The 12,820-nt window shown below is 41.5% G+C and overlaps 1 protein-coding gene across 1 annotated transcript; it reads left to right on the forward strand.

The window, feature by feature from the left end:
* The first annotated feature begins 267 nt into the window (after positions 1 to 267).
* On the forward strand, positions 268 to 11,082 carry rorca (RAR-related orphan receptor C a). The gene is made up of 10 exons (XM_029430372.1): positions 268 to 611; positions 5,486 to 5,571; positions 5,665 to 5,806; positions 5,958 to 6,398; positions 6,481 to 6,602; positions 7,145 to 7,277; positions 8,533 to 8,640; positions 8,750 to 8,860; positions 9,911 to 10,023; positions 10,117 to 11,082. Exons 1-10 carry the CDS (start codon positions 605 to 607, stop codon positions 10,276 to 10,278), a joined length of 1,425 nt encoding a protein of 474 aa, XP_029286232.1. The 5' UTR covers positions 268 to 604; the 3' UTR covers positions 10,279 to 11,082.
* The last annotated feature ends 1,738 nt before the right edge of the window (positions 11,083 to 12,820 follow it).

A 12,820-nucleotide genomic window follows, 5' to 3' on the forward strand; every position in this document is an offset into this window, starting at 1 on the left:
ATGCATTATAGTTCCTTTTAATCGAGTATAGAGTGGAGGAATTATAGTTGTTATACAGTAACATAATTACATTCATTCTAAAAATGTGCGCTTGTTATTAAATAGTTCCCACGCTGGTTGACTGTCGGTCTGAACTGACACACTGCCACACTTTCCCATGCACGCTAGAACCTCCTTCAAGCGCGCGGAGGGAGGCGCGCCCGTCAGATCACGGGGCACGAGGCGGGCGGACCGCGGGGTGAGGATCATGTGTAGTCCACGCGCTGAAACAGGGTTAGCCTACAGTGAGCTGCAGAGCAGGACAGAGCTGGGAGAAGACGAGGAGCTGCTGCTTTATAACCGTATAGGTGTTTCATTGCAACAGTAACTCTAAGACTGCGCGCAGCTGACAGACAGTACATAACTACTGACACTCAGCGTTGCTTTTATTTATTTTAAGGTCGGTGCATGCGAAGAAAAGGTAGAAAATTCATATGAGGATTTGCTGTTGTGACAGTTTTCAGCTGCTCCGTTTTGGAGCAAATAAGTGCGCGTCGCTCTCAGTGTCTCTTGGCTTCATTTGGAGTTGTATGACTTGAAGAGTTGGCTAGACTTCACCGCCAACATGAGAGGTGAGTTTGTGGAAATGTTAAAATTTGTTATAATGTATTTTTATCAGCAGGACACGTCTGGCGTTTGTAAATAACTTTTGAGTTGCATTAAACGTGATGAAGGCACTGCTTTGAGACAGAGTCCAAAGTGCGTAGGCTGCAGGCTCGCGCTGGAATAAGCACCAGATTACATCACAGAGAGAACTAAAATAAATGTTTCTAGATTATATGTGAAATTATCACTTTAGAAGTTGCTGACACAATGTTTAAGCTTAATATGCAAATGTTAGGCAGTTTACACTTGGTTTATTTTAATTATATCACATGTAGTATATTTACGCACAGGTTTAAACATATGTGTGTTTATTTTATGTGTATAAACTCTTTTGTATTTATTTAGTTTCGTCTTGGACGAGAGGAATGCCTTGTAGTTGTGTTTTCGACCACTTTATTTCACTGGTGACTCCAGTTATGTAAGAGAGAGGGAAGGGAGGGAGTGAGCGGAGTGATTCAGAGGCTGTCAACCCGAGCGGAAATCTGTTGGCAGGGTTTGTTTACGGTTAATAAATAGTCCCCTTTTTCTTAGATTGTTTCCCTTTTTCTGTTTTCTGTATTTCATTATGCATATATCTTTTCTAGGTTATGATCCAACCATTAGTTTTACCATTTGACATTTGTGTGCGCATGATGTATTAATGTGCCCCAAAGCACTTAGGGTGTGAGTGGAACTGTGTTTTACTGTTGTAGTTAGTCAGCCAGCGTGTTTTTGTTTTCAGCGTCAGCAGTATGGCGGCCAGTGTGAAGAGGGAGAGGGAGAGGGAGAGAAGGTGCTCCATTGACCTAGTTCTGTTATTGAGGATTACAGCCAGTATGTGTGTGTGTGTGTGTGTGTGTGTGTGTGTGCTGCCTGCCTGGGGGTTAGGGTTCATCGTCTGTCGTCATCACTAATGAGACAATGTTGATCATATCATTAGCAGTCAGATTGTTCCTTTTTTAAAAGATGAGCTGCACTGAAAGAGCCTGATGTTCACACACTTTTTTTATTAGTTTTTCCTACAAAAAAAAACAATAATTCAATATATGACATTTAAAACAGAAATATCTGTTTGTATATATATTTATACATATAGGAATTTAGTCTTTTTTTAATTTATGGTACGATGTAACAGGTTACAGTTGTGTTTTGGAGTCGTGATGTCAAAGCCATGAACCGCTGCGACAAGCAGGATAAGAGCACAGCAAGCCCACATGTAACCACGACGCACAGCAGGGTTCAGTTAAGCTCAGTTTCCTCTGCAAGCTAAGGTTACTTACATCAACCAGAGTATTCACTCCAGTCAAGCACAGCTAGTCAGTCTGATTTTGTAGAAATGCCACATAACCCGCAATACAATCCCCCGTCTTCAATTGCATTTACTTTAGGAGAAAACACACATTACATACGAGTGTAAATATCACAAGCAGGGGTTAGATGTACTTTTCCTGAGACTCTTTATAACTAATTGCACTTATTTATCTCAGAGCTATTCTTGTAAACACACACAGGTTAGGTTGGTATGATGCAAAAAGATGAATTGACAAACTTGAATAAAGCACTTATAGTGTATATGCCTCAGTGAACTAATGTTGTGCACAGCTTTAGCCTTATAGGTCTGTGTTGGAGCTCAGTTTGACCAGGATAAAAGGTCCTGTACGATGGCAGTAAAGAGGAAAGGGTGAGTCTACTGCTGTGATGAGCTCAACCTCAAAGCCACTATCTGTTGCAGCCTTGGGGAAGTTCACAGCGAGCTACAGTATGTGTCAAGGTGCCCTCTCGCTCGCTCTGACAACTGCATGCTAAGATTCTTCTCCCCTTATCTAGAGGTTTAACTCTACACCCAGCCTGCATGTTAGCATGCAAACAAAATGTTACATACTCTAGGGTTGATGCCTTTTTTGAATATTGTATATGGGACTAGGGACACAATTAATTTTTGCAGCAAAGTAATTGTACATAAAAAATAATATTTTCCTTTGCAGTATCTTAAATAATGTGGATAGGCCATATCTTTGTTCCAAGTGTGCTTTAGGATAACGTGACATCCAAACACACATTAAGAGATTTACATTCAAGGTGACTGTGATTGCTGCAGCGTAGTCCTAAATGTGTTGCTAAGGTTTGGAGCAGAATGCAAAAGGACATGCTGTGAACTGAATTCCTCAGTCTGGTTTTGCTTGTACTGCAGAGGCCCACTTGGGTTTGGGCTCGGAGCTGCATAAACAGCACGATCAAGTGAATGCACTTTATCTTCTCCGATCAATGGTGAGGGGTTACAGAGGCACAGAGTGTGAAGCCTGGTTTCTTGGCAGGCATAGCGTTTGATTATACTGTAAGAAAAGGTGTAAGTATATAGAATAATTGTATATCCAGTCCACCAAGTAAACATCTTGTTGTTGTTGTAAGATGAGCCATAAGCTGTACCTGTTGTTGTAGGAAGTGTGAATACAACATTCTCTTCCTCAAGACTGTCAGGAAAGTAATTATGCTTATTACATTTTTCTGTATGCGTCACAGAAAGATGAAAGGAAATAATTTCAGTCACTTATAATACACATTCATTACTTATCAGTTAGGGTTAACGCCCATCAGCATGAGCTGCAGGACTGTGCAATGGACTCGGTGTAAAAAACTTTCGTTCCTCATCTGCTGAGTAATTACCTGAACCAGCAGTTCAGTTTATCATTTATATATATATATATATATATACTGGATATATATATATATATATATACTGGATATTGCCTACGCTCCATTTAAACCTCAAAGCTAGTATTTACCTCGCCAAGGTAAATTAAATAATTCAAAAAGTTTAGCTAGGATTACAATATGACATAGTTGATATTAAAGAGATTATTGTGTTTGAACACGTAGCCTTTAATAGCATTTAAACACACTGAATGGATGTTTATCTTGTTTGTGTGAGGACATACCGTCTTAGAAACAAGATTCAAGAAGATGCTGTAAATAAACTCCGATGAGAATAAAGAAACTGTTGTTCAGGCTCATGCTAACGCACAACATACCAAAACATTAATGGTGTTTTAGCTGTCAGAGATATCTCTAATAACTGCGCTACACACACTTCTGTGCTGAGCTGTCATTTGTGCAACATTTATTTGCCGATAGACAAGAACGGTAGAAGGGATCTCTGGGCAGCATGCTGCACCAGAGTAAAAATAGATGCATCACAGCTGAAATTTCACTCAAATACTTCACATGCTGCAACAAGTTGAGAGCTACTATTAGCTACATATGTTGCCACTGCTGTAGCTTACTGTACTCGATGTTTTAGAAAATATTTCCAGATGTTACACAAGTTGTAAAAAAGGGGGGCCTTTTCAGTTTCAACTCGTCATCCATCTTTTGGTGATCAACCCTTCCACCCTCCCTTAACTTAAAGATGAAGTCAGATTTGGTTATTTGATTGAGCTACCACCTCGTACGCCTTTTGCTGAATGAGAAACTGTGTCAGTGGAGCAGCTCTCGCTCTCTGGGCCTGGCGGTGCAGCGCTGCTGACTGGCAGGTGAGGCGGCGAGTCACAGACAAAAAGCGCTCACTCGGCAGCCAATAGTAGTAACGCAGGAGGGTGAGGGAGGATCGTCACACTGTTGCCTAGACAACCACCTTTGAATGAGTGTGTTCGTGGAATGCGGCCAGACGGCACTTGCATAACAGGCTGGAGGGGGGGAGGGGGGTGAGGCTCTGGAGGGGGAGTGATAAAGGGAGGGATAGAAAGGGATTTTTTCTTTCCATCGCCCTTTATTTATTTATATCCCTCAGTTGCATTGGCCAGTAGGAATCATACCAAACAGAAACACTCTGATATTCCACCTACACTGGCCCAGAAAGTCTTTGTGGAGTGATAACGTTAACATTTTAATTTAAAAGTTATGACTTTCAGGGTTATGTCAGTCAACTAACCTCTTGTGTGACGCACGTCTCTCCCCATGCAGAGTGACTCATGTGATTGCTTGGTCCTGAGTAGTTTATCAAAGAGCCTTTTTAGAAAACAACAATTTTCTGGAGAGCTGTGATGGCCGGTTAAAGCCATTGCTGCGATTTACAGGTTACCTAATACTCTGTGACCCAACGCAAGTGGTTTAGGGATTATTTGGCACACCCTGCTGTCCGAGCCAAATCAAATTGTGCGCACAGTCTACGCAGTAACAGTGAGGTGCTGTTGTTTGTTGCTTTACAATGTTTAGGCCTTCGAGGGTTCAGCACAGCAGTATGCCTTCGTTAACCTGCTAACGTGTTGTACATCCTGGAGGAGTGACATAGGAAAAAGAGAGAGGGAGCCGTGAAACGTTATAACCTCGGGCCTCAGCTAATGCAATTAACCTGCTATTCTGGGCTTGAGGAGGCCCAGCCACTTAGATAAACAACATAATGAAAAGACCAGGCTGTTACTCAATAAGAAGGCTCAGGCTTCCACCATGAAGTCGAGGTGTATAATGTATACGCAGTTCACTTAGTCAGTCACAGGATCAAAAGGGTTCTTGACACTTGACAAATTAATGTTGTCATTATTAGCTACACTTCAAAACCTTGTAATGCACAGCCCACATTTGACTGTAATACAATTCAAGTGTGTCTTCGTGCACCAACACATGTCACATGTCTAGAGTAAATATTGATCGGCTGACCACTTGCATTGATATGAGGTTGGATTGACAATAACTGCAGTCAGTACGCCTCAAAAGAAAATACACAGTGTTATACTAGAAATTAATATTTAATCATCAAACTCTTGTTTCAAGGTAACTAACTACAACTTTAAACTGTGTTTTGTTTTTCTGTTTGTATCTGTTAAATGTTTTTCACTGATTGTTTCCCTCCTCCATCTCTCTCCAGCTCAAATAGAGGTGATTCCGTGTAAAATCTGTGGAGACAAATCATCAGGGATTCACTATGGTGTCATCACCTGTGAAGGCTGCAAGGTGAGCGACCACATCAGTGGTGGACTGATTTAGATGGACACGTTGTTTTACCATTGATTCACATTTTGTGTGTATTTGTCTTTTTGCATGTAGGGTTTCTTCCGACGCAGCCAGCAGAATAATGCTCTATACTCCTGCTCGCGACAGAGGAACTGTTTGATAGACCGGACCAATCGTAACCGTTGTCAACACTGCAGGCTGCAGAAGTGTCTCGCTCTGGGCATGAGCCGTGATGGTGAGTTCAGCTACTCGATCTATATTCAATTAACTCAGTTTCCACCTCCCACTTTTTGCTGGTCACATTAAATGAGTCATGTAATTCTTGTTTGACTCAGACCATACCTTGCTAAATGTTTAATATTTGTCTTTACATCTTCCCGTTGCAGCTGTCAAGTTTGGCCGAATGTCCAAAAAGCAGCGTGACAGCCTGTATGCAGAGGTCCAGAAGCACCAGCAGTCCCAGGAGTGTGCGGCACTCGGTGTCCGTGAGGAGAATAACGACATGGCCGACCACAGCCGCACCTACAGAAGAGGCTCCAGCACCACGCTCAGCGATCTGGACGACATCACTATGCTGCAAGAAGGAGTGCTTTTCGACCTCCCGCTGACCCCAGAGGAAGCAGGTAGAGAGTACTGTAACCTGGATATGCTGGGCGGCAGTGCAGGCAGCAGCTCATCCTCTCAGAGTTCACCAGAACAGACCAACTTGGACTTTGCAGACGGCAACCACAGCATCAAGCATGAGTACCAGCTGTTGCACGACTCTGGACTTTTCTCACATGCTATCCTCAACCCACTGCCTGAGGGCTGCTCCATGCTTGAGATAGGTCAGTATGAATCCTGTAATGCTCGGCTACTGTATAATGGCTACAACATGAATCTCATTGCAAAAACTTTCCCTCTGTTCAGAGCGTATAACTCAGAGTGTCCTGAAGTCCCATATTGAGACGAGCCAGTACAGCACAGACGAGCTGAAGAGAATGGCCTGGACCTTGTATAGCCCGGAAGAGACGCGCTCATACCAGACCAAGGTGTGAAACATTCTTGTATTGCAAGCATGTGACATTTAGACACGCTACAAGAATGGGGTTTATTGAATATCTCCACCATCTACTTAGATGATTAGTTGGTCACATGAATTGTATTGTGAACTGTTCTGTGCAGGCTAAAGTTACACATAAAACACTATAGTTTATATCCTCATGCTGTGTTCTCTTCACAAAGTTCACAGAGGGATGTTTTCCGTTGTTTAACCTTGCACAAAAAGGATGTTTCCTAAAACAAATAGAAGTTGTCCCTTCTTATCACCATAGTTTATTCTTCATTTGTAAATCCAAAGATTTCACACATCTCACATCTCCTACAGGGCTTTCTGTCTCACTAGTCAAGGTTGTAGGACATAGCATATGCAGCAAATGTTATCAAACATGTAGGTCAGGACGTCTTTTAAGGGACATCACTCAACCAGAGTCTAGATAAGCACCGAGTCAACAGACAACAGTGGAATACAACTTGTATGATGTCCTCATGTATTACAATCCTCATAAAAGGCTCTCTTGTCTTTCTCTCTCAGTCAGCTGAGGTGATGTGGCAACAATGTGCCATTCACATCACAAATGCAATCCAGTATGTGGTAGAGTTCGCCAAGCGCATCTCTGGCTTCATGGACCTCTGTCAGAACGATCAGATCATCCTCCTCAAAGCAGGTCCGTGTGTGTCACAATTTTCAAGTAAATCTAAATGAAGTTGTCCGTAAAGAATGTTTCACTGCATGTCATCAAGACGGGGAAGATTCAACAAACATTTGGTTAAGAAATACGAAGCCTTCTTCTTACAACTTGCAGTAATGCAAATTATGGATCATGTCAGTGATAATGTCTCTTATCAAGAAGCCTCGTCTGTTAAGACCCTGTCACACATCTCCGTATGACAGAAACGTACGCCGGCGCATACGGAAATCTCTCAGAGTCCAAATACGTCCAACTTTTCATCGGATCGGAAAAGTGAACATATACAGATACGCATGTCTAACATATTGATATCGCATCACTTCCTAATACAAAATGTATCAGACGAATGCTCAACAAATACATAACGTATACACAAATATGGCGTATACAAAATATCGGCAACACGCTGGTGTACAAGGTATAAGGTACAAGTAGTATTCGTTAAGAGCAGGCGGTGTTACGCTGGGGTGCGTTGTTGAACGCTCATGTTTTGAGCATGTTCAAAATTACCGCACGTACCCGACGTGTGCTTCATAAGATATGCAGACGTTACGTTAGACGTACGTGAATACTTACCTATGTAAATACTGACGTGACGTTGCGTTAGAGCAACGTTAGAGGCTACGTCGGCTGACGGTGAATCAGCCAGTTTATTGATAACGAGTGGATACCCTATTCCTACCCGATGTTAAGATTATGCCTGACGACGGAGTAACTTATTACACGTGTTTCTACAGGACAGCTAGCGTTCAGCATGTTAGCCGTTCTCCAGCATCAGCATGACGTGAACCAGACGGCACTTTTCCAGCTCCGTTGTCCAGACGCTCTGATACGTTTTAAATAAATAAGTGATACGCTATCAATGTTTGACATGCGTATAATAATTAGTTATGTATACGTCAGCTACAACACCGCTGTGGAAAAGTTGGACGTATTTGAACAAATGTTGAGCTACTTTTCATCTACGCCGGCATGTCTCTGCCGTACGGAGCTGTGTGACAGGGCCTTTATCGTCAGGAGTTTCTTTCTTGATTTAATTTGGCATATTTTTCTCTAGATGCATTATCCAGGGAGAAACAAAAGCATTAGTAGACTATGCACAGGGATCTAATGTACGGTTATATTTCACTTTTCCTCTATTCCAGCTTCTTCAGCAACTATTCAGATATGTATTTGCCACTAATCTTTTTTTTTTTTCCTCAATTTGTTTTTCTTTTGCGCGCGTCCACAGGCTGCATGGATGTTCTTCTGATCCGTATGTGCCGGGCCTATAACCCCATCAATAACACATTGCTCTTTGATGGAAAGTTTGCCACTGCTCATCTTTTCAAAGCGCTTGGTGAGTCGACACATTCACTTTTTAATAAGTTTCATCTGTGTCAAAAGTATGTCAGTCTGTAGTTTCTGTTGATGACGAGTTTATTTTTCTCCCTGTCCCTCCCCCGTAGGCTGTGACGACCTCGTAAATGCAGTTTTTGACTTGGCTAAAAGCCTGAGTCGTATTCAGATGTCCGAGGAAGAGGTGGCTCTCTTCAGCGCTGCTGTGCTGCTCTCACCAGGTGAGATTATATTATTAATGTAATATTTATATATATATATTATATATATACACTCAGACTAAAGCCACTGTTCAGTATGTCATACATTTAGGAGTTAAGGATATCATTTGTATCTCTCTCATGTAGATTTACCGGCACTGATAAAAGTTGCTACACAAGTTTGACACACGTCGGTATTTCATGCCAATTAAATGATATGAGCTGCGTTACTGTCAACATGTATTACATGTATTCATAACAACAAAGGGTGACCTCTTTAAAAGATGCAAAACATCATTCCTACACATTCAAATTGTTTTCTTTTTTTTACGCATAATTGAGAAATGATTGAGGATAATTATGTGTGTGATTAATTCTAATAAATTACTTTGTGACAAAAGGAATTTTACACCAATTAAAGCCGATCTTTGCTTCTTTAGGATGCTGTTAAAAAGGCGATGTAGATTTAACCCATGTTCTTAGTACTGCATGTTTTCACATTGCACTAATCCATCCATAGATGTAAAAAGAAGCTAAATAAAAGTCTTCACAATTCACAGCGTAAATAAATCAGCCTGTGCATCTTATCCGAGCATCTCACAAAGAAAGTAGTAGAAATGCGTTTGCTTTTATTGCTGTCACAGAGTTGCATACACTTCACTTCAATGCTGCACCCATGGTGACACTTTAGTACTGGCACCAACAGGATTTTGACCGCGTGAAACTCCCCGACTTGATTTTTCCTATGCTTTTGCACGCACACGCTGCAAAGTTTATACACGTGACTTTACTTGTGGTAATTACTACTTTTTGAAGCCAGCTCATTGCAGCATGAAAATCAGTTTACACAGAGTTGAAACAACTGAATGTCACTGCTATGGCACCCTGCTTAGATGTTGAAGAGTCCCTGCTTTACTATGTAATGATCGTATAACTTTGACATGGAAACAAGGAATTCAACCGAAAAAGGTTTTAAAAATGATGTAATGCAAAGTGTAAGAGTTAAAAGTTAATCTGCACAACACATGACAACACTAATGAAACCATCTTGTCACTCTGATGTTCCCTCAGACCGACCCTGGCTGACAGATGTTCAGAAGATCCAGAAGTTGCAGGAGAAATTGTACGTGGCTCTGCAGCGCTGCCTACAAAAAGAGGGAGCGTCAGAAGAGAAACTAGCTAAGGTACAAAGCCTGCTGCGTTACTGTGCCAGTTTAGTGATCTACTGTATGAATAGGATCTTTAAATCATGTTTCTGCTCTTCTGTATTTCCCTAGATGGTGTCTAAGCTTCCCATTCTGAAGTCCATTTGCAACCTTCACATCGACAAACTGGAGTTTTTCCGTCTGGTCCACCCTGACACAGCGTATACCTTCCCTCCTCTGTATAGGGAGGTGTTTGGCAGTGAAATCACCTTCCCAGACTCCACAGAGGGCTAGCACTGTTTAGCAAAAAATAGCGGGATTTAAATAGAGACATTGAAGTGTAGGGAGTGGGAGATAGAAATGTGGCAACCAGCTGAGGCAAAACCAACCAGCAGCTCAATGACAATCCTGCACGCTACACTTTAGGACACACTCCTCTCACCTGTGAGCTCCCGACCCTGTGGAGTAGCTCACACTGCTCTGCACGCCAGTCAATTCAGCTTCAACGTAACACTACAGGTACTGCAGATGGGTACTCAGTGCATGTTACCTCTTATTAAAGAGTAGCCTACATTATTTGTATTCTCAAAAAATATTTTTCTATGAGAAGACCTTAAACCTCTCATTAAGCTGAATTTGACTCACAGTTCCTGTAAGCTATTGTTGATTGTACCCCCCTGTTTCCTCTTACCATTCAGCACAGCCCTAGGCTCGATATAGAATGTACATATTTAAAATCCTCACCCACTTTGTGGAGGTTTGCAGTAATGACGCCGGTTTCAGTTCTCAGTCTAGTAACAGTATATATTTTCAGTAACACCCATATTTTGCAGTTTTGTAACGTATGAACAAGCTGTTTAAAGGGACCACGATCAAACTAACAGACAGAGTTTTTAAACTGTGTGAATGTAAGGGTTGCTACAAACTCTTGCACACAGAGCACAACACATTAGCACTTATCTTTGTAGGTCTTTTTACTAGCACACCCACCAGACACTGATGTAAGTGAGTTTTTTTTTTGTTTTTTTTATGCAATCAGTGACCTCAGCCCCAAAACCTTGTCCCTTTTGAAAATACCACTTAGAGAGTGAGGGAGTCACAGGTATTTTGAGATATATATATATATATATATATATATATATATATATATATATATATATATATATATATATATATATATATATATATATATATATATATATATATATATATATATATATATATATATATATTATATATTATATATATTTATATATTATATATTATATATATAATTATATATATAATTATATATATATATATTATATAAATATAATAACCCCTATGTATAAGATAAGAGCAGTCGTGAATTCATCCCGAGTGAGGAGGAGGGGATGTGCTTGTGCTCTCAAACAGATGCTGCCCAAACGTTGGGGTTGTGGGATGGAAGGATTGTTTATTGGATAATTAGCACTTAAGAGTCCTTGTTAGAAACCAAAATGAACTCTTGGCACAAGATTTTACGGGTTCACACTCAGACTGCCATCTGTGAAAGTTATGTTACACCAGTCAGAAATGCTAGATGCACCCTCCCACCAGATAAGCTGTGTGAACAAAGTGCTGGGCAGCCGACCACTTCTGTACTCTCATGGAGGAGCATCTGGATCTGTCGCACCTCAGCCCCCCCCCCCCCCCCCCCCCCCACCTCCGCAGAAGAGTGCCATTGCCCGAAACCTCCAGCACTGTCTCAACCAGCATATTCAAAAGACTTTGGGAGCAAAGACAGAAAATTAACTGAGAGTATGATGTGGAAATGTGACAGTTGGATGAGGGGCGAAGAATGGAGAGCGGACTTGTGGGTTTTGGGTGTTTTTTCTGATTGGAGAATTAGATCCTCTGTTCCTTTTCCCCCCACTCCCTTACTACCTCACACTCTTCAAACACTACATGGCACAGCAAAGGGTTGACAGAGCCAGCAGCTACCCCCCTGAGTTAGCATTTCTGCAAACTTATGAGAGCGCTTCTTTAACAAATACAACAATTAGTGTTGACATTTGAAGGCCAGTGATCGCTAAACTATCCTACAGATATATTATCGTGCTCTTAAAACTGGACAGAAGACAAAAAGCAAACTGAACTGCTGGATTTCTGTCATTTGAGAGTAAGTCATGCCTTTTATGTGCAGGAAGCCCTTCTTAGATACGGATCTATCTGAAGTAAAGTCTCTGGGGACACAAGGGTGTGTCCAGGTGAAACCTTTCTTCAAAGATGTGCGACATTCTACCAGTGTCCTAAAGAAGCTACTGGAAAAGAATAGTTGTAATCGATGCCGTCAGCATTTAAGACAATCACACAATGGAAGTCTAGCTCTTTTTAATATGTCAGCCTGGTTTGCTTCGCACTGCTGGGACGGTGCTGTTCGCCATACTTAATCTCACGTAGTATGAAGGGGTATTACCTAAAACAGTGGCATGGTGGGATTGTGCAATAATGTCTTTCCCATTGATCTCAGTATGTTGGACCTTTTGTTGCCAAGTATTACAGACAGTTATTATTTTCAGAAGCACTCCAGCACAGTTAACCTCTTAGCACGACACATAATGTTATATAGAATATAATGTACCAAATACTCACCCGACTACACAGGTCAGCTCTTCGCTGACACAGCGACCGACAGATGATGCTTACAGATTGTAACAAAGTGCAATACTTTCTGTGTGGAGAATGTCAGACAGGCCTCAGAGCTGAAGATCAGCACTTACATTTCCATTTTGGAGTCACTCAGGGAGATAGCTGGGCTCTCTGTCCTATAGTGTCTAGCTAGTAAGACACCTTGCACCAACATAGAAGACCTTAA

The sequence above is a fragment of the Cottoperca gobio genome, chromosome 4, assembly GCF_900634415.1.
Source record: "Cottoperca gobio chromosome 4, fCotGob3.1, whole genome shotgun sequence".
Lineage (NCBI taxonomy): Eukaryota > Metazoa > Chordata > Actinopteri > Perciformes > Bovichtidae > Cottoperca > Cottoperca gobio.